Here is a 25063-nt window from a genome sequence, read left to right as displayed (position 1 = left end):
TATTTATATTATTTCATAAAGTTTGGGGGTAATTGTGGAATGTTTCAGCCCCATGCCACAATCTAAGTTGTACAACCTGAAACCCTTTGCGTTGTACTTAATGACATATAAACACATTTTCACTGGGAGGCGCTATATACGTCTCCATTACCCAAATATATGTTTTCACTGATTCATCCTCGTAAGAAATTTGCAAAAATATTGTATCACTTTCAAAAGTATGGGACTGCCAACATGTTTCACAGCTTGATCCTTTGCCTCTTCTTCAACACAATGTGACATTTAAAGTAAAAGTACCTCAAACTATTTATATTAAGGCTTTCTATAAAAGTATGTAAGTAAATGATTCATTTGTATTTATAGATAATGTATTACAACATATTTTGCTTGAAATTGTTGAATTAAATCGGATGTAGCAGTGACAACACACCTTGGTGCTTTACATAATAATGCACGACCTCGGAGTGACTGTATCAAATATATATGTGACTTGTTTTCTTTCTGTTTGGTGTCCTGGTAAACTGTTTCTATAATTGTTCTGCCAAAGAAATCACTCAGATTTTTGAGTACTAAAAATAACTATGCAATATTACCATACCCGATATTCAGTAAGGGGCATTGAGAAACAACTTTCCCCTTTACATGCAGTCTTCAGTACCTCAGGTTTGCTGTGGTTTAGGGAACAGGGTTGTAGCATTTTGACGAATCCCTTATATACTTCATAGGACCAAAGATGGATATCTGGGATGGGAGAATGGAAGATGGGCTGCTTTACAATTTCCTTCCTATAGAATGAACATTGTAAGGCCATGCATTTATGTAACAAGAAGAGCTCTATGTGATCCCTGCTCGCTGTAGTTTTGGAAATACTGTTACTAATGGCCACTGTGATCTTGTGGCCACTTTGAGGTAGTCACAAATGTATAATCACTAGCTAGTGCTACTGCCTGATATGACTGACGAAGACATACATGTAGTGTGTCTCTTTCCTCTATGTCTCTTTTCCAAAGATAGGATGTGCCAGGTTTCTGGGAATCACCTGCCTAAAACATTAATGTCAAGAAGCAAGGGTGTGATCTGGAAGTGGTTTGAAGGAAGGCATCATATACATGCAGGTCTACTTCTATTCTAGTCCATAGGGCCAGTCTGGTGGTTGAGCATTGTGCCCTGGCTCCTGTGAAAGCTTCCCTGAGAGCTTTAAAATGTGTGAGTCAGAGCCTGGAATGACCAACATAGCATGGAAACCTTTCACAAAACTGTATTGACACAGTTCAAAACAGGCTAAATATGGTGGGAATGTGGCCCTTGGTGGTATCATATCTGCTGAGACCCAGACTGGAACCTGCCGTGGCCTTGGTTTAGCACACACCTGACATCCTTAAAATGATCCATCGTCCTGATCTTGCTGAAGTCCAAGGCAAGGACAATGAAGCATCTGGAACTTCCTCTGGAAAACCACATCATTCATAAGAAGAAATAAAAATAAAATAAACAAAAATAACGGGATGCAAAAACCCTATCTAAAACTCAATGAACTGATTGAGCATGATGATGAGGATGCAGAGAGTCCCATATTGCTACTGCTGCACTTTAGAAAGACTGACATAAGGCTTGGCTGGTTTGGAATATTGATGAGTCTAGTCTTACAGGAGTGTGACTTAGTCTTCTGGAGCCACCCAAAATTGAAGCCTACTGGGCAGGCATGTTGGGTTGCGATTATGCAGAGACTAAGGTTTGAAGTTGCTTTGGCTTCTAAGGAAAGCCTATGCACTGCCAGGCCTCTGTGGTGTATCACCTAGTGTATGCTAATAAGACTGAGGCATAACAACGTACTGCTGCTGACAACATTATTCTGAAGAACAGGATTACCTTGAAGTAGAAAATGCAATCCTGGCTAATAACAGTTTCCGTTTGTTGAAATCCATTGTTTAAAGGACCCCACCAATCTACTCTTCTGTCTCACTATCACCATAGACCCATCCCAACGTTTTTAAATCACCACTCTGGAATTGTTCCTAGAAATATTGTACAGAACATGTAGTAGGAAAGTCCAGTCATTTTCAGTTTCTTAAGCAGTAGGTTTCTGATGCCCCTAAAATGTGTGCATCTTGGTTATATTTCAGTTTCCTTACTGTAGCCTAGTCTGCAGGGATTACTGTGAAGCAAAGGATTTGTATAGTGAAGAATACATTTTAGTTACCTGATTAATCTGTGGTTGGAGCAAAAGGTTAGAATCCAATATCACACAAACATCCTTTACTTGTGCAGGTGTGTTAACGGACAATCCTATTTTCTCAGGCCAGTCAGTAGTGGTGTCATAATTCTGCCATGTGCCACAGGTGAGGATTTCTGTTTTTGTAGTTTGCTGAGTCGGACTTATCAACTTTTGTTTTTCGAGTACTGACTCAATATTAGAAGTTTAGTTCACTGGGGAAATGTGCAGATGAGACAGATGAAATAATGATGACCCTTGTAGGACTGATGTCAGGCGAGGCTAAGAGTATGTTTTGAGTAGAACGATGGCGAGATGGAGATATAGTTGTTGAATCCTGTACTTTTTGTTAGGGAATGTACAATTAACATACATAGTATTGGTTGAATAGTCTTGGAACCTGGAGTATGGATGAAAGATCTACTTTACTGAAAGGGAAACATCACATTATTAGCTTTTTCAATTAAAGAATCAGCTAAGGAGTCGGAGGGCTTTGATAATTATTCTTTTGGTATGAGTTGAGGTCCTAGTTATGGAATTTGGAGATCATTTTGGAGAAATTCTTGGTTTGCTTTGAAGTGTCCATTGTCATGTTTAAAACACCACATCCTCAGTTCTTCAATAAGAGTAGACAATTATCAATTTATTGTGGTTCCTTTTGGACCATTCATGACACAACGTTTCTGCTACTTTTTGCGCATCTTCTGCTACAAGATGTTTGGCGTCTGTACCTGGATGTCAAGGTGATTCATACATCTAAATATAAGGCATTGTTTAATCTCACTGACCCAGTGGTTTCCCAGTTTGAAGAGCATGGATTTATGAAAAACCTGTAGAATATACAATTCCCTTGAGCTCTCTACTGAGGAGATTGCACATCTGTGAAATAGCATATCAAGCAGGTTTCAAGTATAGAAGCCATATCTAAACAGAATGAATACAGTATACCTCACACAGGAATTTACATCAGATTAACAAATCCTTCCAATCAATGTCCTCACCACTAACGGAATTCTATCTTAAAGAACCCCGGTCAGTTGTTTCTGCCTCAGGACTGCATATGTAGAGCTTTCTATGCAATCTGTTTACTAATTCCTGGGCCATGTCACCAGGAGCTTTATTTCTGGAGAAGTAGCACAGCTCAGACTGAGGTTCCAAGGTTATATGGACTTTTTGCTGACCTGACTTTGAGAAACCTCTTAACTACAGACACTGGGTTGATCTGATCACAAAGCTTTTGATTTTGCTGTAGCGGAATCCATGTCATGCAAATCCAAGCAAAACAACACAGCCACTGCTAACAAAAACAGTAAGGACCAGTTAGAGATTAGTGAGCGGTTTGGGGAAATAATCAAGCAATTTCACAAGCACTTGGTATGACTGCCACTAGTGAAAATTGCCAATAATGTAACTGTGTAGGAATCATACAGCGTGGCGAGGTCAGGTGTAGAGGGATGACATCTTGATGGCAGATATTCAAGACGGGCTTGACAGAGGATGGTAAGGGGCTAGCAACATATGAGGTTGGATGCAGAAACCTTTTCATTTTGGGTTACCTTTTGGGTACATTTGATGACAATATCACAGGGAGGTTGCCTCTTTTTTCCCTCTTCTCTTCTAATGTTTTTATTGGCATTTTGTATAACTAGTGTACAATAAACATAAAACAATAGTCAAGTATGGTGGATTCAGAGGTATAATTAATAGCAGTTAGGTGGAGAGTGTAGAAGGATGGCCTGGTTTGTAGTGGGTACCTTAGGTACTTACACCTTATACCAGGTCCAGTTATCCCTTACTAGTAAAATGTAGTGGTGTTCTAGCAGCTTAGGCTGTTAGAGGTAGCTGTAGCAGAGCAGCTTAAGCTGAACTAGGAGACATGCAAACCTCCTGCAACACCACTTTAGTTACACAGTACTTTTACACAATAAAAGACAATAATCAGTGTTACCAAAAATAAAGGTACTTTGTTTTAGTGACACAAGGCCAAAAATATCTTAGAGGGAATACTCCTTCTGGAGGTAAGTATTATACACAATATATACACTAGAGACCAAAATCAGGTAAGTAAATAGTCACAGAATAGTACAAATAGTAGAAAATACCATAGAATGCAATAGGAAGAAATAGGCCAAGGGGCAACACAAACTATATACTAAGAAAGTGGAATACGAATAACAAATTCCCCCCTAGGCAAGTGTAGTGTGTAGAGGGTCGCTGGGAGTGTAAGAAAACCACAAAGGTGAGTAAAATATCCCACCCCAGCGCCCAGAAAAGTAGGAGTAAAGTACTGCAAGTTTCCTCAGGACACACTACAAGTTGTGATAAGAGTTATTGCAAGAACCAAGCAAGACTTCACAGAAGATTCCAGGAAGGACAGAAGCCCATGCCAACATAGAAGATGGTGCAAAAGAGGATTCTCCGGTGGGAAGAAGTCTGCAGAAGGGCACCAAATAAGATGGCTGAGGGTTCCTGCATGATGCAAAGAATGTCCCACGTTGAGATGTTGGATGCAGGCGAGTAGCAGCGCTGGATTCGTCCAACAAGCCTTGGTTCAAGCAATGTCGCGGTTTGCGTCAAAATGGTGCTGCCTGGACCCAGGAGGGACCTGGGGGCCTCAACTCGGACTGAGGAGGCAGGGGGAGCTCCAACACTGGAGGGAACCCACAGATGACCAGGCAGCACCCACGGGAGTCCCAGAACGCTGGGACAAAGAAGGTGCAAATTGCAGTTGCTGCAGCACTACACAAGAAGGTCCAACGCCGCCGGAGAACATCTCAGCGAGTTGAGCATCACAGGATAGAGTGTTGGGGACCTGGGGCAGGCACGAAGGATTCTTGCAAATAGTGCACAGAGGCCTCAGAAGGTAGAGATGACGCGGTGCACAAGGGTACTGTTGCAAACGGGGAAGGTAAGCTCTTACATCCTCCAAATTTGGACAGCTGGACCTTAGGACAGTCTGTGTCGAAGGGGTCCACCACCTGTGTTCCAGGGAGCACGCTCGTCGCCAGGAGAGGAGTCCCAGAGAACCGGTTATCGTCTTAGAAGGTGCCTGCTAGAGCAGGGAAGTGACTCTGTCACTCCACAGGAGACTTCCTTGGTCCTTCTTGTGCAGGGTGAAGACAGGGAGTCCTCAGGGCATGCACACCTTGGAAACTGTTGCAGTTGCTGGCTGGAGCTGAAGTTGCAGAGTCACAGTAGCCTTCTTGGACACTTTGTTGCAGTTACAGCGGTTCCTGTAGCAGTCTGCGGTTGATCCAGCGGTCAAAGGATAAAGCAGGAGTTGCAGAGGATTCCTGGTGGAAACGTGCAAGCTGAATCTGAAGAAGAACCCACAGGAGAGACCCTAACTAGCCCTGAGAGGGGAATTGGCTACCTAACCTGGTATGACCCTATCAGGAGGGGTCTCTAATGCCACCTGCTGGCACTGGCCATTCAGAGATCTCCAGAGTGTCCCCACACCTTGGAAAACAAGATGGCTAACTAGGGACACACTAGAGGAGTTCTGGGCACTACCCCTGGGGTGGTGATGGACAGGGGAGTGGTCACTCCCTTTTCCTTTGTCCAGTTTCGCGCCAGAGCAGGGACTGGGGGTCCCCTGAACGGTGTAGACTGGCTTATGCAAGGAGGGCAGCATCTGTGCCCTTTACAGCATTTCCAGAGGCTCTGGGAGGCTACCCCTCCAAGCTGCTCTGCCCTGTCTGTGAGGTGGCAGCAGCTGTAGCTGCAGTGCAAGCCTCAATAGAGCCGGTTTGGCAGTACTGGGGGTCCATGATGGCGATCCCAGGATGCATGGGATTGGCCCCCCCAATAATGGGGGGACAATTCCCTGATCTTAGACACCTTACATGGCCATATTCGGAGTTAGCATTGTGAAGCTACATATAGGTATTGACCTATATGTAGTGCACATGTGTAATGGTATCCCCGCACTCACAAAGTCCGGGGAATTGTCCCTGGACAGCGTGGGGGCACCTTTGCTAGTGCAAGGGTGCCCTCACACTTAGTAACTTTGCACCTAGCCTTCAGTAAATGAAGATTAGACATATAGGTGACTTATAAGTTACTTAAGTGCAGTGAAAATGGCTGTGAAATAATGTGTGCACTATTTCACGCAGGCTACAGTGGCACTCCTGTGAAAGGGTTTGTCTGAGCTCCTTATGGGTGGCAAAAGAATTGCTGCAGCCCATAAGGATCTACTGGAACCCCAATGCCTTGGGTACCTAGGTACCATATACTAGGGACTTATAAGGGGGGGGGTCCAGTGTGCCAATTGGAATTGGTAAATGGAGTCACTAAACTATAGTGACTAATTTGGAAGCAGAGATAGCATAAGCACTGAAGTTCTGGTTAGCAGACCTTCAGTGACACAGTTAAGCACTACTGACAACACACACATTAGGCCACAAACTATGAGCACTGGGGTCCTGGCTAGCAGGATCCCAGTGAGACAGGCAAAACGCACTGACAAATAAGGTTTTAACTATGAGCACAGGGTTCCTGGCTAGCAGGATCCCAGTGAGATAGTAAAACACACTGACACACACTCACAAACAGGCCAAAAGTGGGGGTAACGATGCTAGAAAGAGGCTACTTTCTCAAAGAGAGTATGCATCTTCAGAGTGTGATGGCTCTATGTGTCAAAGTTTGAAAATAGTAAGAGGTAACAGTGGATAAACCAAGGGGGAAGGAGCTGGAGAGAAGTGCTTTAGAGGCAGAAAGTCCCAATCCTATTTTGTGGGAGAGCTAGCGAACAGTAGGACACATGATAGACTGCCCGTCGAGAGGAAATGTGGTGTGGTAAATGAGAGATGAGCTGTAGCTGCAGTCTCAGAGATGAGGAATGGTGTTCAGGATAAGGAACTGCCGTCATCTGGTACATTAGTCAGCATGGACACCAGCATATCCCAATCAACGGCTAGCCAGCATAGATCTACAGCCTCCACTTTGAAGGCCATACTCTCAGCTGTCAGATAGTCTCAGCAAGCTGTGCAATGATGTACCTAGGGGTCGGTGGGGGTGCTCTTGCAAAGGAGGATGATAATTATTTTGCAAGCACTAGTGCCAAATTAAACAAAAAAGTAAATCTGTGTTTCTTTGGTTGCTTATAAATGCATATGCCTAGGGCGACCAACTCCCAGGAGTCTATCCCAGTAAGCTTTGTACTTGTCTTGAGGTGACTTGTAACTCCAAAATGTAGGCAGAGATAGGCAAACCCAAAGAATATGTTTAATGTCACCTGCTATATGCCAGATGCATCAAGCGCAGGAGTGTGAGGCCCCATATTCTGCTCATGTGTGTATGCGAGGAATAAGTCCTACGTAGAATTGTATGAGCTTCAGTCTAGCATTATGAAAAACTTTCTTCGGGTAATCTAGAGCTCTTGCACATTACCTTTTATCGAGGACCCTGCTAAATTTGGCATCTTGCATGGTTCATAATGAGACCTGTGTGTGGGTAAGTAGGGCTTTATTCAGCCAAGTGATGAGTTTGCCGCCAGAGCCCTAAGTATGCAGAGAATTCATCAGCTTGGGTGTAGGTGGTTCCACATCTACTATGGACCAGGTCAATCTGAGAGCACTTTGCATTAGGCCATAGGTAAGAAACTGGCCCTTGTGGAGGCAAGAATGTTTCACAAGTTCTAGTAACTGTAGGAGGACTCTCTGAAAAGATCGCCCAGTCGTTATGATAGCCCGACCCCAGAACTTTAGCTCATGGCTCTCTAGAACTCCTACAAATTTGGGTAAGCCCAGTAGTGGTATGGCAGGTGCACAGGGGATAACAGATTTGGTAATCAGAATGCCTCTAAATGTCCGTGCGAAAGGTCACTTCTGGGGTTGAGAGTGCCAGGACATTGGTGAGGGTGCGGGGTGGTCCAACAGTACACGTCTTGTGAAGGTATTGTCTCGCCAATCAACAGATCGGACACTGGAGCTGGGCCACAAGGTAATTATATTCAAGGTTCAGGGTGACAAGCCTACCCTGCTCGACCAGAGGCGCAACTAGACAAAGCCACGCTTCAGCGAGACCTGGGCCAGATGAACTCCCTTAGGAGCCCATCCAGATTGTGGGAAAATGTCCATAGAAAGAACATCAGAAGATTAGGAAAGTGATATAAAAGACGAGGCAGAATTACCATTTTGGTAAAAAAATCAGGGCCTAAATACTGCCAAGTACTACATGGGATCCATCAAGAAGAATTGTCTTCAGGGTCAATATCCTCAGGTAAGATAATAAGAGGCATGTCTGCTCTAACCCATATTAGGGCGCCTCTAGTGAAGGTTGAGTATCCAGTAGAGTAAACCTGACCCCCCCTCCATCTTCTCTGCAACCTCTCCCTCTCCATTATAGTAATGTGGGACTCCTGCAGCAGTGCATTGTGGACCCTTTTGCATTTCGACTGGAACTATTTGGCCCTGGTCATGTTGAAAGCTGGAAGAACAACCCACATGGAGGTATGATCCCACATCTCAGCATAATATATAGGATATGTAGTGCAGACAAGACCTACAACCAGTATTACTCTCCAGCTCAGTAAGAACAACAATTTGAGAACCAGGTAACATAATCCACCCAGTATAAATACCAGGGATGGGAAGTAAAGTACCAGCTATCCAAACAGCTCTGCAAAAGCCTCTTGTAGGTAACCGGGGTGTGGGGCCAGAACAATGGAAGATAATAAAGGCTCACTGGAGCTCCCAGTAATGTGGGATTTATTAGGCTGGTGTATTCACTGACATTGGGGAGCTACTAATAATAAGATAACATACAATAAAGTGGTGGGGGGAAATAAGTCAGTCCACAAGAGAGGGAAAAGCAGAGTCTGTCACACAAGGTCATCTGCCATCTGCGGGATGACCTGTGGCAGGAAGTCCATATCAGTCAGTAATGGGAGAAGAGCCACTATCTTCATCCAGTGCCCCATTTGGAGGTGCTAAGAAGCTCCATTGGTGGGTCCCTGAAGGTGGCCCCTGAGTCAAGTGCTTTGTGCCTGCCACTCCGGACATGTTCGATAGACAGAGTCACATGATGAGTAGGTTCGTCCACCGGATGCCTCCGGTGACGTTGAAGCAGTCGTCTTGACCAGACAGAAGTTGAGCCCCCTCAAGTGGGCTTGCCCTGAGTCTTGATCCAGTCCCAGGTCTCTGTTGGTTCTGTAGAGAAGTAGGTTGCTTGATCCATCGTGACCTTGAGTCTGGCACGGAAGAGTAAGGCATACTTTGATTCCATCTCCCTCAGTTTTTTCTTTACAGCTATTAAGGAAGCACACTGGTGCTGGACCACCAGGTGTAGTCCTGGAATATGAGGATTTGATGGTTGTTTTTGATAATAGGTTCAGGTTGTCACGCAAATGTCAGGATCACCTCCCAATCCTTGTAGTGAAGTATTTTAGCTACCAATGAACATTGGGGCCCATCCGAGGGCAGCATGCCAGCATCCAGTGTGCCCTCTTAATGGAAAAGGTGTGAGTACATGACATGTAACCTTTCCTTCAGCCAGGTTTCCAAATTGTCCACCATGTTACTTCCCTCGCCCCCCCTCTGGCAGGCCCAGAATGTGGATTTTGCTGCAATGGAAGTGACCCACTATATCTTCTGCTCTTCCCTCAAGGATGCAGATCCTTTCAGTTAGATCGCCTACCTGCCACTGGCAGTCTATTGAGTGGGGTTGTAGTTCAGCTTCTCTGAATTTGTGTCCCATTCCCCCAGCCTTGTATGGTCATCCCACAACAAGTTCATGCCGATGGCAATGGCATCACCTTTGTTTCCGCAGAAGCACGCTATGACTCACTTGCTTGTAGGATGGAGTCTAGTTTATTGGTTACCGACGTGGAAGTGAAGAGCTGGACCATGTCCTCTGGCAGCCGCAGAGATGAAGGGCCAGTCCTGACCAATTTCATTTAGCCCATTGCAGTGATGATTGTGCACCAGAGGGCAGCACCCGGTCGGGTTGCAGTAGTGTCACACCAACTCAGGGGAAGGAATGGTGAACAAAGCGAAGTCCAGATCACTAGCAGCCACTCCAATGAGATGGCCACAGCCATCCTCAAGACTTAGCCAAAGCAGGTGTTTCAGGTCAGGAGCATGGACATGCCAAAAGTATTTAGTGCGGCAGAAGTGAGCTTCAGTTTACACAGGACGGGGCATTCTGCAGTGTTCCTAGCAGGTCGCTATAAAAACTGGAGAGTCAAATGAGCCTGTAAGGGGAGGGCCTATCGCAGGGTAAGGCAGTCACAACTCCAGACCTGTGGCTACTTGCTACCACATTGCATGCTAATAGGCCCACAAGCGGCACAGCACGAGTGGCCCAGCGCCTCGAGAGCTCTGGTCCGGTCTCAGTAGTTGTGTGTCTGCATGTCAGGCCCCAATCATGCCTTAAGACCACACCCCAAGAGGTCATGCACCTGGCTGGCAGTTAAGTGCAGGCTGGAACAGGTGAGCTCCCTGCCCATGTGTCAGCCACTGCACACAGCCCAGCACCAGAGGCAGAGTTCGCAGGTGAGGGACACCAGCACAATACATTGCCCTCTTGGCCCCCCAGCCACTCTGGATCGCAAGGCAGCAGTCAAGCTAAGCAGCCACCTCCAGCAGGGAGGCAAACCCTGCCACCTAGCAGCAAGAATCCAATAATTACGAGGGAAGCATCCCCTGCCAGTGAGTTTGAGTTTTCCGCTCCTGGGCATGTTCAGTCCAGGCAGCCTCATCTGGCCACATTGGAAGGAGCAGGTAAGGCCGCAGAGAGAACCTCAGAAGCAGCATGAAGCCCGGGGCCTCCACAGCAGTGTCTGGGCTTTTCCCATGAGGCCCAGTGGCCCTACAGCCAGGCATCTCTGACACAGTCGTTGGAACAGTCAGGGGTGAATAATCATCACCAGCTTCTGCAGCCATCCTAAAACCCCTTACAATGATACTGAGCACTGGATGTACCTGATGGAGGAGATCAGAAGTGCATTAGGGTGCCCTGAAGCAATGCATCTGCCATGTTAGCCAACGTGCAACGCCCCCTGCAGGCTGCCTCTTTTATTTAGATTATGGGGGTTATTCTAACTTTGGAGGAGTGTTAATCCGTCCCAAAAGTGACTGTAAAGTGACGGATATACCACCAGCCGTATTACGAGTTCCATAGGATATAATGGACTCGTAATACGGCTGGTGGTAAATCCGTCACTTTTCCGTCACTTTTGGGACGGATTAACACCTCCTCCAAAGTTAGAATAACCCCCTATGTTCTCTATCTTTCTCTGCACAATACATGTCTGCCTTCATTGCCCCGCTTGTCTTTCCTTTGTAGTGCTAGTAATCTAAAGCCTCTACCTCCTACTTCCCAGTTGACTGCTCAATGATACACAATCATTATTCTGCTTTCTTCAGTCAGTCTCCTGTTATCCTACTAGTCAGTTATCATCTGCTTCTGATGAGTTAGTCTCCTTTGTTTCACTAAAGCAGGATTTAGTTAGTATTGTAGGATATTCAGGTTAGTTTCATTAGTTTTGCCTTGGTCTTCCCTGCAGCACAAAAGACCCTTAGAAGACCATGTCACAGTTTTCGGCAAAGGCATTCCTGTTTGTGTGTACACTGTTTAGGTGATCTGTGTGACATTTACTAAGCTACTCAAAACTCAGTGAGCCTGGTCTTTGACTAAATGACCCAGTCATATTTATTTGAAGAAATCTCAACTGGTGATTTCCTACCACATACTTAGACATTTTCTGGTATTCCATTTTTTCAACATTTTGTGTTTGCCATTATTAGGATTATATTTGTTTTGACTATTCTCAATCTCGGGCTCTTGTAAAATTTAAAGTGAGATACCTTGTCCTTAATATTGTGATGACAGCCAGAGCCAATCAGGAACTCCACCACTTCCAGCTTTCCATGCTCTGCTGCTAAGTGAAATGCTGTCCGTCCCATCTAGGAGTAGAAAAGTACACAACATATACTTTAAAGATTGCATAAAACATGAGGTTTACACTTTTTTCACATTTTAATCATGCACATGTGACGAAATGTGTCTTTTACCTGATCAATATGTAGTAAGGAACATTACTATTGTATTTCTCCTGCATCCCTCTCCTAAGAGCAGGCAGTCCGCAACAGGGGTGCTGACGGATCATAACTAAGATGCTCCAGGTTTATGTCTGTACCGATCTCTTCACATAGCACAGCCAGAAAACAATCCCCTTACTGCCTCAATTTAGCATTACAAACGATAAAAGCGAAACTTATGGCTTCATTTAACGATTATGCTGTCAATCATGATTACCAGATATCACTAGATGTGAATATTAACAGCAAGAACATTTCAGAAACAATAGAAAAAAGAGACCAGATTTACTTTTAAAGCATACATAGTTGCAGATGTATTTCCACGTAATCCTTGTTTTCAAATGAGTATTCTATCTATCAATCCATCTGTCTAGCTATCTTTCTACAAAAAACAAAGTTGAAAGAGGCATTATTTTACTGTTTTGCTCTATTAGTTACTTTAGAACACAAGTTCTACTTACTTGAGATACCTATAATTGCAGAATTTCAGTGCTTTTGTTAATTTAAAAAGTTTTGTTTTAACTGACATTTTCATTTAACTATAAAGTCCCATTGACATTTGTTTTTTTTTCAGTGAATTTCAAAGGTTTTTAATGTAAAGTAAAATATTATTACTATGTTATCACTTTTATTTTTTTAAATAAATTTATGAGCTTTTTAATGTAAAGTAGCAATATAAAGGCTGTCATTTTAAGTAAGGCAGACCTACTGGCTTCGGCAAAGGGTCAGAAGTCCAAAATAGAAAGGGTAGGACTGTTGGCTTTTATGGAGGGTCAGCACATCAACATATATGAAGCAGATCTATTGGCCTTGTCAAAAAATCACCACGGTGATTTATCAATAACTATAATCAGATGTATTCCAAAGTACATGGCTATGTTCAACAATAGTTACTGCCACAATTTTTTTTTTTTAAAAAGAACGTTTATACAAATACACCATAAACACATGTATTGAGTCTTTTCACGCTCTTAAGGCTACAAATGAAGCCACAGAACCAACCACAAGGGGCCCCTGTACTCTGAGTGAAGAGCATAAAGCTCTAATTTGGAATGCTTTTAAAAAGTAGTTAGGATTGCTTGGTATCATGTATTGAATGACCCAGGAGACTTAGGGGGTCATTATGACCCTGGCGGTGAGTGGTAATGTGGCTGTAGTACCGCCAACAGGCTGGCGGTACATACCGCCACATTATGAGAATGGCAGGTTGGCTGCAGCCAACCCGCCACTTCTCCACTCAGACCGCCATGGCAGTAGCAACCGCCGGGCTGGAGATATCAACCTCCAGTCCGGTGGTCGCTATAATACCGGCGGTGGCATTTTGAGACAGCCTAACGCCACAAAAACCATGGCGGTAGGCCCGACCAGTGACAGGGAATTCCTTCCCTGTCACTGGCAGGAGGCTCACTCACCCCCCAAACACTTCCCAGACACCCCCACGCCAAATCCATGCTTCCCCCTTCCAATCCCACACCCCCCATACACACACACACACCAGCAGACATGCACCACGCATACACCCACCCACTCACTCACACTAGCATACATACACTCATACATCCAGTCATGCTCGCACACATCCGTACACACATTCACACTGACATGCAGACATGCATTCACATTTCCATTCTTACACATATTCACATACGTGTATACACCCAGGCAAACAACACTACACACACAGACGCATTCAGGCACACACACATTCATGCACACAACTCCCACACACACACAAAACACCCCCCTTCTCACCCCCCCTGTCGGAAGCCCAATTTACCTTCATCCAGGTGGTCTTCCGTCAGGGAACGGGACAGAGCGCTGCTACCGCCAGCAGCACCCTCAAGCAGAACACTGCCAGGCCGTATCACAGGTCATGATACGGCTGGCGGCGATCTACTGGCGTGGGGGTGCTGGTGGTAGAGGCGCCACCTTACCACCACCCGCCAGCATTGCCATGGCCAGATTTCTGCCCTTCTTGTGGCAGAAGTCCGGCTGTGGTCATAATCTGGCGGACGAATGGTAGCGGCAGTGATGGTCTTTTGATGGCCGTCACCGTGGCGGTAGGCGGTTTATACTGCTAATGTCATAATGTGGGCCTTAATGTCCGTTTTTTTAAATGTTCTTGGTGGAGATGCTATGCTCCTTGCAGCCCCCCACAACATTTTAAAAAATGCTTGGTCGTGCCCCTTCTCTTTTAAGGGGCACCACCAGGATCTAAAAATAAACACAAAAAACACATTTAGAGCATTATGGGGCTCTCTCACCCACATCCTCTCCCCCCCACTACCACCACCGTGGGAGCAGAGGGGCTTCCCCACTTATTTCATATTCACCCTTTTTCTTTCTTTTTGTTGTTGTTGGGGTGCACTGGTCCTACCTGGTCCACCCAACAACTATAAGGAAAGTTAGGGGCTGTGGGGAAGACCCAGGGCTCCTGTGGACCCGCTCCCATCCAAGTGTGGCAGGATCTAGCAATCTGTTTTTTTGTGGGTGTTCCAGTCCCACTAGAATGATTAGCATGCTAAATCCACACAGACATTGATGAGTGACTGTATTTTTATTGGTTAAGTACATGTGGAAGTAAGTAGTAACTTCATTTTCTCATACAACATAAATAAGCACACCTATAGATAGCATGAGACATGAGCACAAGCAGAAATGTTAAAAGATGTTTTAATTAAAACTGTGAGCCCTAATCAGAAATCCCATTTCCATAGAGCGTGTAAATAACCAATTGGGATTAGCAAGAGTATCTTTTGATTCCAATTTGTTTTTAAAAACTTGCTTTCATACAGCTCTTGTGCTGTCCTGGCGGGCCCGACCCAACAGTAAGGGCAATGGGGAGCAAAAAAATCACTAATAGACAGAGTTGGACTGGGAACCCAAAGCAGCCTTGGAAAATGTAATGAATCAAACCTGCCCACACATGGTGAGTAGCAAGCGAGTGCAACAAGCGAGCCTGACCACTGCAAGGAGAACCTGCAGGGCAAGGAGGCTTGTCTCTTCAAGAACTCTTGGAACAAATTGCAAAATTATGCATTCTATAACACATTTTCCATTATATATTCAGATGTATTAGCTTTCATTGTACTGTATAAATATAACCTTACAGTGAACCAGGGTACCCAGCCATACCCACCGAAATTGTTACAGAGAACACAAAATAAAGACAGGCCACAGAATAGTGAACAAAAAACATAAAAAATAGGGCAAACCTTTCCACATATGCAGCCACCGAGCCTGATAACCTAGTGAGGAGCTAGGGGTTCCCCTCAAGAGGGAAACAAGTGGCAAACATTCTACAGTTTACAACACATTTTTCATTAGATGTTCAAATATATTCACTTTTAAAGTATATTAAATGATAACCTTACAGTGCACCAGGATACTAAGTCATATCCACAAACATTTATCCAGTTGTTCAACATCTGTTGCATCTGGTGTAAAGTCCCACCCTCTGTTTTCCTAAAACAGCAATTATAGTTTATTTATTGATACATGACTGGGAGTAATTTCGACAGCTATTAATAACACAGCATCATTTGTACAGAATTTTGAAAATTGCTAGTTTGTTTCTTTCAGTAAAGTGGCATTGAGTGAGAATGTATCCCTAGATGAGCAGGCATGGATGATGCTGGTTCAGAGTGCCTTATAAGTCATGGGAGCGAATACACATTTTTTATGTGGAGATCTGTAGCCATTGTTATTTGTTTGGGTGGCACAAAACCATAACACTTCATAGCAAGAATATAACCATAGTCTGTTAAAACATTTCAGATATCCCACTTTTGCTCTAGATTCCCTACCGAAGAAAAAATAATATTGACACGTTCCTGTTCTACTTTTTCCATTTCACACTTATGTTTTGACTTGCCTAGCCCCACGGCGACTGCACAACCACCTCACCTATGACCTAATTGTACCTGCGGTGCGTCAGTGTACGTGAAGGGGGACAGCTTGGCATCAGTCTCTTGGCCTCTGACCTCTGCTTCTACAGGTATGCGTTAAAGTGGACTTTTGACGTCAAACTGGTTTGGAAGAACTCGACAGTTGCTCCGAGTATCCTACTACACTTTTTGCTGTTTTATACAGCGCAAATTCGGCCCATGGACATTGGAGCGCGTTACATGAGCATCAGGTCAGAGGATCTTTTTAGGCATGGGGAGATTAGGTTATTTGCTCAGAGTGTGAGGACTCTTTCGCTCACAGTGGGCAGTTATCAGATGATCAATACTGGCAAAAAGCTACAGGAGTCCTTCGCGCACTGTAAGCACTTTAGATGAATATCACACCTGTCAAGGATCATACCAGGTACATATGTCAAAAGAAACTGTCGCTGGCATTATAAATGCTCAGACGTTCTGAGGAAATGACAGGTCTGTCGAAAATGCAGATATCACCACCATGAGGGATTTACCAAAAAGCTGAGATAATTTAAATTTTAACATTTCATATGTATTCTTTTCAGAAAAACAATCATCACTCGCGACATGGTGTATTATATAAGTAGGAAATTATGGGGCAAATTTACAACCCCCTAGCACCTCCTTGCGCCGTGTTTTATGATGCTAATGTGGCATTAAGAAGGCATTTTTGCCATGCTGGATTTACAAATGGCGCAAAGCATGCACTGCGCCCCTTTGCACCCCCTTGCGCCACGTGATTCCTGCGCCAGGCATAATGTATGCAAGGAGGGGCACTCAGGAGGTCTGCAAAAATGTTCAAAACTCTTCAAAGAGAAACACGCACTGGCTAATCCAATGGGTCTCTCCTTATGCAGGCGCCAACGACTATGCCAATGTGTTTTAGCCATGTTGTACAGCACCTTCGCTGCTGTTCAGCCTGGCTAAACGTTAGTGGCACAGAGGAGTGATGGGGAGCAGCTTAGAGTGGAGTACAGTGGAGTGGCGTACAGTGTCTGCAGTGGAGTGTAATGAAGTGCAGTGAAGTGGCATAGAGCAGAGTGTAATAGAGTGGAGTGTTGTGGAGAGTCATGGGGTTTCATGGAGCAGAGTGGGTAGAGAGAAGCACAGTGGTGTGGAGTGGCAGAGTGAAGTAGAGTGACAGAGTAGAGTGGCAGAGAGTGGAGTAGAGTTTCAGAATTGTGTAGAGTGTCATGGAGAGTCATGGAGTGGAGTAGCGTGTTGTGAAGAGGTGTATAGTGTCATGGAGTATCTTGCAGTAGGGTGGTGTAGGTTGGAGTAGAGTGTGTTTAGAGTAGAGTGGAGTAGAGAGGAGTGGAGGGGTTTACAGTAGAGTGGTGTAGAATGGAATGATGTAGAGTGGTGTATAGTAGAGGGGCGGAGAGCAGTGGAGGCATAGATTGGAGGCACATAGGGGGTCATTCTGACTCTGGCAGTCATTGACCGCCAGGGCCAACGACCACGGAAGCACCGCCAACAGGCTGGTGGTGCTTCCTGGCTAATTCTGACCGCAGCGGTAAAGCCGCGGTCAGAAAAGGGAAACCGGCGGTTTCCCGCCGGTTTTCCCCTGGCCAAAGGAATCCTCCATGGCGGCGCTGCAAGCAGCGCCGCCATGGGGATTCCAACCCCCTTCCCGCCAGCCTGTTTCTGGCGGTTTTCACCGCCAGAACCAGGCTGGCGGGAACGGCTGTCGTGGGGCCCTGGGGGCCCCTGCACTGCCCATGCCACTGGCATGGGCAGTGCAGCGGCCCCCTAACAGGGCCCCATAATGATTTTCAGTGTCTGCTTTGCGACGGGTGCCACTGCACCCGTCGCACACCAGCAACTCCGCCGGCTCCATTCGGAGCTGGCTTCATCGTTGCTGGGTCTTTCCCGCTGGGCGGGCGGCCTTTTGGCGGTCGCCCGCCCGCCCAGCGGGAAAGTCAGAATGACCGCCGCGGTCATTTGACCGCGGTGCGGTCTTTTGGCGGCCGCCCGCCGGGGTCGGAATGACCCCCATAGTGTGGAGGCGCATAGTGTGGAGTAGGGTGACCGTGAGTTTTGTGACAGAGTGGTTGTAGAGTGCTGTAGAGTGGATTGCCATAGAGTGTAGTGGAGCGGAGTGACATAAAGTGGAGTAAAGTGTTGCAGAGTAGTGTAGAGTGAGGTAAAGTGGCACAGAGAGGCGGAGAGTGTCAGAGAGTGGCATAGAATGTCGTACAGTGGAGTGTAGAAGAGAGGAGAGGCATAGAGTGGAGTAGAGTGGCCTAGAGTGATGTGGCGTAGGGTATTGTACAGAGGAGTGGCATGAGTGGAATACAGTGTTGTAGAGTGGACTGGAGCAGAGTGTCAGAGTCGAGTACCGTAGAGTGGAGTGTCATAGATTGGAGTGGGTTAGAGTGGAGTGCGTTGAGGTGGAGTGCCATAGAGTGGAGTGGAGTAGCATGGAATGGGCAGAGTGGATTAGATTGGCCTAGAGTGAAATGGCATAGGGTGGAGTAGAATGTCAGAGTGGAGTGATATAGGGTGGAGCAGAGTGTTATAGACTGGAGTTGAGTGGCAAAGAGTGGAATAGAGAGTCATTGAGTGGAGTGTCAGAGTGGAGTGGTGCAGAGTGGAGTGGTGTAGAGTTGAGCAGCGTGACAGAGTAGAGTAGAATGGAGTGGCATAAAGGATCATGGAGTGTTGTGGAGTGGAGCAGAGTGTTGGGGAGTGCAGCAGAGTGTTGTAGAGTCTCATGGAGCAGAGTGGAGTAGAGTGTAGCAGAATGTTGTAGAGCAGAGTGGCATAGACTGCTGAGTGGTGGAGTAGAGTGGCGTAGAGTGTTGTAGAGTGGAGTGGCATAGATTAGAGTGGAATACATTATAGTGGAGTAGCACGGAGTGGAGTAGAGTAGAGTGGACTTTCAAGGAATGGGGTAGAGTGGTGTAAAGTAGAGTGCCACAGAGTGAAGTGGCATAGCGTTGAGCCGAACACAGTTTCATAGAGTGTTGTACAGTGTTTTTGAAGGGCTAGAATCCGATCTCAAGGGAACTACCTTTGTCTGCAAGCCCTTTAGGGTGTTGTTGTCTGAAATATTTTCTGGATTATGAACATAAATTAGATTGCCTGGATATTTTTAAATACTTCCAAGCGATGCAACGTAGTACTGAATAAGGGACTAGAAACGCTAGGTGCATACTTTATACCTTCAATCAACTATTTCTTTGCCTTTGAAACATCATACATTTACTGCACTTTATAAAAAGCCAGCTTCCAAAAAATTGATACAGACGTGACAAAATAAGGAAAAATAACAAGCTCTATTGACATCATTCACTCCACTCAATTAGAACTTTGTTTTCATGCTATCCCTGACAGGGAAACAATGTCAGAACTGAAAAACTGGAGGTTGTCAACTATTTAGCAGAGTAACAGTGAAAGTGCACAACAGATACAGGTCGATTGTCAGAGCGGATCCAGGAGTGGAGAGAGGCTTAACTATTATCAACCAAGATATTGAAAAATTGACTCAAATAGACTAGAAGGTCTAAGGGAGCAATAAGGAAACTATTATATAGAAATATATTTATTCTATAAAACACTCATTAAGAGTCAGAAAAATTAAGTGCTTGTGTATGATGCTGAATCTATTTGATTTTTATAGCGGGTTGTGTGCTATTTTCTCTAGGGATATTGGGCCAGATGTACGAAACGTTTTGCGACTCGCAAACGGCAAAATTTGCCGTTTGCGAGTCGCAAAACGCGTATCCCAATGCAGAAATGCATTTTGCGAGTTGTTATCGACTCGCAAAATGCATTTCAGACTCGCAAATAGGAAGGTGTGTTCCCTTCCTATTTGCGAGTCGCATTGGGATGCAATACCATTTGCGACCGCATCCACTTCAACTGAACATAACTTTCTGCAGCAATGTAACGCTTTATTTGGAGGTGGTTTTGTTTACTAATCAAGTTTTCTTTATTTTTCAAAATAATATGCAGAGTCTAGATTTTAACAGGGGTTCTACAGGAAGATTTTGGGTTAATGTCAAATGGGATAGATGAGGCTGACAATTTGAAGAATAGTGAACTGATATTGTCAGCCATTGATTTCTATCCCAGATAATAGAGTATTTTGTTTTCATTTTGACAAATGAACCGGTTGGGTGATCACTTTTTTTCGGGAACCAGGCGCTGGGCTCATCCTACACCCAAACATTTTTGGACATGCCTCTGAATGTAATGTGATAATGTGGAAAGGGTCAGCCATGGAAAGTGTGACACTAACAAAACTCACAGTATGTGATTTTATTTTAGACAATACAGTGAAGGAGACAAAGATATTACTTGACCTACTGGTGGTGCTGGCAGGGGTAATGGGTGGTGCAAGCTACAGTGGCCTCCTGACAAGGGTCCTGGCACTCTTTGTCTTTACAAATTAGGCACTGGTCTTCTCTGTATCTGATCTTTATGAAATATGTCAATCTACATAAGGAACTGATGTAAAACATCATTACAATGATGCATTTACTACGAAATGCATTTACAACGATGTCATTACTACGAATATACCTTTACCATGCATGCCTATACTATGAATATACCTTTACCACGCAGGCCTTTACAACAAATTTCGTTCTAAAGGCATGAATGGTAAAGGTATATGCGTGGTAAAGGTTTTAAAGGTAAGTATAATTTTCTTATTTTGTAAAGGCATGAATGGTAAAGGTTTATGCATGGTAAAGATTTAGCAGTTAAGTATAGGTAAGTATTAAGTGGTTTGAGTGTTTACATATATATATATATATATATATATATAAAATGTCACTTACCCAGTGTACATCTGTTCGTGGCATGAGACGCTGCAGATTCACATGCTGTGCATTATCCTGCCATCTAGTGTTGGGCTCGGAGTGTTACAAGTTGTTTTTCTTCGAAGAAGTCTTTTTGAGTCACAAGACCGAGGGACTCCTCCCTTTCGGCTCCATTGCGCATGGGCGTCGACTCCATCTTAGATTGTTTTCCCCGCAGAGGGTGAGGTAGGAGTTGTGAATATACTAAAAGTGCCCATGCAATGGAGTAAGTATGTATGTACATAATGTGTATTAAAATAGTATTTATTTACAAATTTAAAATTTTCATTCAACTTATAACGGCTACAGGCTCCCGGGGAGGGCGCATGTGAATCTGCAGCGTCTCATGCCACGAACAGATGTACACTGGGTAAGTGACATTTTCCGTTCGATGGCATGTGTAGCTGCAGATACACATGCTGTGCACAGACTAATGAGCAGTAATCTCCCCAAAAGCGGTGGCTTAGCCTGTAAGAGTTGAAGTTGTTTGAAATAATGTTCGTAATACAGCCTGTCCTACTGTGGCTTGTTGTGTTGTTAACACATCTACACAGGTAATGTTTTGTGAATGTATGAGGCGTAGACCATGTGGCTGCCTTACAAATTTCTGTCATAGGTATATTTCCTAGAAAAGCCATTGTGGCGCCTTTTTTCCTAGTTGAATGCGCTCTTGGTGTAATAGGTAGTTCTCTTTTTGCTTTAATATAGCAAGTTTGAATACATTTCACTATCCATCTGGCAATGCCTTGCTTGGATATAGTATTTCCTGCATGAGGTTTTTGGAAGGCTACAAACAATTGTTTTGTTTTGCGAAACTGTTTTGTTCTGTCAATGTAATACATTAGTGCTCTTTTTATGTCTAATGTATGTAAGGCTCTTTCGGCTACTGAGTCTGGTTGTGGAAAGAAGACTGGGAGTTCTACTGTTTGGTTTAGGTGGAATGGTGATATAACCTTTGGTAAGAATTTGGGATTTGTACGGAGAACCACTTTATGTTTATGTATTTGTATAAAGGGTTCTTGTATAGTGAATGCTTGTATCTCACTTACTCTTCTAAGAGATGTGATAGCTATTAGGAAGGATAGCTTCCAAGTTAAGTATTGCATTTCACAAGAGTGTATGGGTTCAAATGGTGGTCCCATGAGTCGTGTTAATACAATATTAAGGTTCCACGAAGGTACTGGTGGTGTTCTCGGTGGTATGATTCTCTTTAATCCCTCCATAAATGCTTTGATAACTGGGATTCTAAAAACCGATATTGAATGTGTAATCTGCAGATAGGCAGATATTGCTGTGAGATGTATTTTAATAGAAGAGAATGCTAGTTTAGACTTTTGAAAGTGTAATAAGTAACTTACAATGTTCTTTGCGGAAGCATGGAGTGGTTGAATTTGATTATTGTGGCAGTAGTAAACAAATATTTTCCATTTGTTTGCATAACAATGTCTTGTAGTAGGTTTCCTAGCTTGTTTAATGACCTCCATACATTCTTGTGTAAGGTCCAAGTGTCCAAATTCTAAGACTTCAGGAGCCAGATTGCTAGATTGAGCAATGCTGGATTCGGGTGTCTGATCTGTTGTTTGTGTTGAGTTAACAGATCTGGCCTGTTTGGTAATTTGACGTGAGGTACTACTGATAGGTCCAGCAGTGTTGTATACCACGGTTGGCGAGCCCAGGTTGGTGCTATGAGTATTAGTTTGAGTCTGTTTTGACTCAGTTTGTTTACCCGATAAGGAATGAGTGGGAGAGGGGTATAAGCGTAAGCAAATATCCCTGACCAAGTGATCCGTAACGCATTGCCCTTGGACAGAGGGTGTGGGTACCTGGACGCGAAGTTTTGGCATTTTGCATTTTCTTTTGTTTCAAATAGGTCTATTTTTGGTGTTCCCCAGAGTCGAAAGTAATCTTGTAAGATCCGGGGATGAATTTCCTATTTGTGCGTTTGTTGGTGATCTCGACTGAGATTGTCGGCTAACTGGTTTTGAATGCCTGAGATGTATTGTGCTATTAGGCGAATGTGATTGTGAATCACCCAATGCCAAGTTTTTTGTGCTAAGAGACACAGTTGTGACGAGTGTGTCCCTCCTTATTTGTTGAGGTAATACATTGTTGTCATGTTGTCTGTTTTTACAAGAATGTGTTTGTGGGCTATCAGTGGTTGAAATGCGTTCAATGCTAGAAACACTGCTAACAGTTCTAACTGATTTATGTGCAGTTGTTTTTGTTGAATGTCCCACTGTCCCTGTATACTGTGCTGGTTGAGGTGTGCTCCCCACCCTTTCATGGAAGCATTTGTTGTGATCACGTATAGAGGCACTGAGTCTTGGAATGGCCGCCCTTGGTTTAAATTTATAGGGTTCCACCATTGAAGCAAGAAGTGTGTCTGGCGGTCTATCAACACTATGGGGGTGATTCTGACCCTGGCGGTCGGTGATAAAGCGGCGGCCAACCCGCCAACAGGCTGGCGGTCCGAAAAATGGAATTCTGACCCTGGCGGGAACTGCCAACAGAGACCGCCACTTTAACACTCCGACCGCCACGGCGGGACAAACAAACAGCGCGGCGGTCACCGCCAACAGGCAGGCGGCAGACAATGTACCGCCCACCCTATCACAACTCACCAATCCGCCACCTTTTCCGGGGCGGGAGCACCGCCGATAAAAACACGGCGGAAACAGACTCCGAACGGGAAAACGCTCACCTCTACGCACTCCACGAGGACGGAGGACAGCATAGAACCCGAATTGAACATCATACCTGCTCTCGTCTACCTGCTCATCTACCACGAGTACGAACTCCGCCGCAGACGTCAACGGTGAGTACTGCACCTACGACACACGGGAGGGGGGCAGGAGGAAAGGTTACGGGCACACACATATGCGACTCCCACCCCCCCCCCCAAGATGTACACACCAATGCAGAGCAACAAGTCACAGTGACACCACCCAAACACCCGTAAAAAATACAATCACATAACCAAATTGAGAATAAATATTTATGAACAAAATTGTCTCAGAAAAGTATTATCAACCATCAAAACTTTCTTCTGATAAACAAATTATTTACACAGCAGTAGATAACTGAAGCAAGTAGTCCTGCACATCTTACGAATCCATCATGTCCGTGGGCCAAAGTGTAGCGAAACAAGGGCAAAGCCCACACAGGAGACCTGAGTCCTTTGGAGAGAACACTGCAGGGGCATCTGGTGACAAAACTACAGGCACCTCAGGGGGAAGGGAAGGGGGGGGCACCACAGCCACATGAGTCCACGACGCCAGATCCACGAAGGGCCCACCATGCCCACTGTGCCATCCTGGGGAGTGCAAAGCCACAGTCTCTCAAGTCTCTACAGTGGGCGGCTTGCCCACTGTGCCATCCTGGTGTGTGCAAAGCCACAGTCTCTTAAGTCCCTACAGTGGGTGGATTGCCCACTGTGCCATCCTGGGGAGTGCAAAGCCACAGTCTCTCAAGTCTCTACAGTGGGCGGCTTGCCCACTGTGCCATCCTGGGGTGTGCAAAGCCACAGTCCATCAGGTGGATAAATGTCCCCACTGGACAAGGAGGATGCATGGTGGGCACAGTGAACCCTGAACAGTGCCTGACAGGAAGGGCCCAGCGGAGCGGTGCTTGTGATGAAGGGCCCAGCGGAGCGGTGCTTGAGACGGCGGGGCCCAGCGGAGCGGTGCTTGTGATGAAGGGCCCAGCGGAGCGGTGCTTGTGATGAAGGGCCCAGCGGAGCGGTGCTTGAGACGGCGGGGCCCAGCGGAGCGGTGCTTGTGATGAAGGGCCCAGCGGAGCGGTGCTTGACAGGAAGGGCCCAGCGGAGCGGTGCTTGAGACGGCGGGGCCCAGCGGAGCGGTGCTTGTGATGAAGGGCCCAGCGGAGCGGTGCTTGACAGGAAGGGCCCAGCGGAGCGGTGCTTGAGACGGCGGGGCCCAGCGGAGCGGTGCTTGTGATGAAGGGCCCAGCGGAGCGGTGCTTGACAGGAAGGGCCCAGCGGAGCGGTGCTTGAGACGGCGGGGCCCAGCGGAGCGGTGCTTGAGACGGCGGGGCCGTGCTTGAGACGGCGGGGCC

At 45.5% G+C, this 25063-nt stretch overlaps 1 protein-coding gene across 5 annotated transcripts in view; it reads right to left on the bottom strand.

Moving 5' to 3' along the window:
* Window positions 1–25063, bottom strand: part of ANKDD1A (ankyrin repeat and death domain containing 1A) — a 315687-nt gene that overhangs the window by 74275 nt on the left and 216349 nt on the right. For all 5 annotated transcript variants that reach the window (XM_069222814.1, XM_069222812.1, XM_069222816.1 and 2 more), the window contains exon 6: window positions 12022–12120. In XM_069222814.1, coding sequence (XP_069078915.1) covers window positions 12022–12120 — 99 coding nt within the window. The remainder of the gene's footprint in view (window positions 1–12021; window positions 12121–25063) is intronic.

Source organism: Pleurodeles waltl, chromosome 3_1 (genome assembly GCF_031143425.1).
Source record: "Pleurodeles waltl isolate 20211129_DDA chromosome 3_1, aPleWal1.hap1.20221129, whole genome shotgun sequence".
In the NCBI taxonomy this organism is placed as follows: domain Eukaryota; kingdom Metazoa; phylum Chordata; class Amphibia; order Caudata; family Salamandridae; genus Pleurodeles; species Pleurodeles waltl.
Note: the sequence above shows the minus strand (reverse complement) of the source record. Positions and strands in the feature narration are given on the sequence as shown.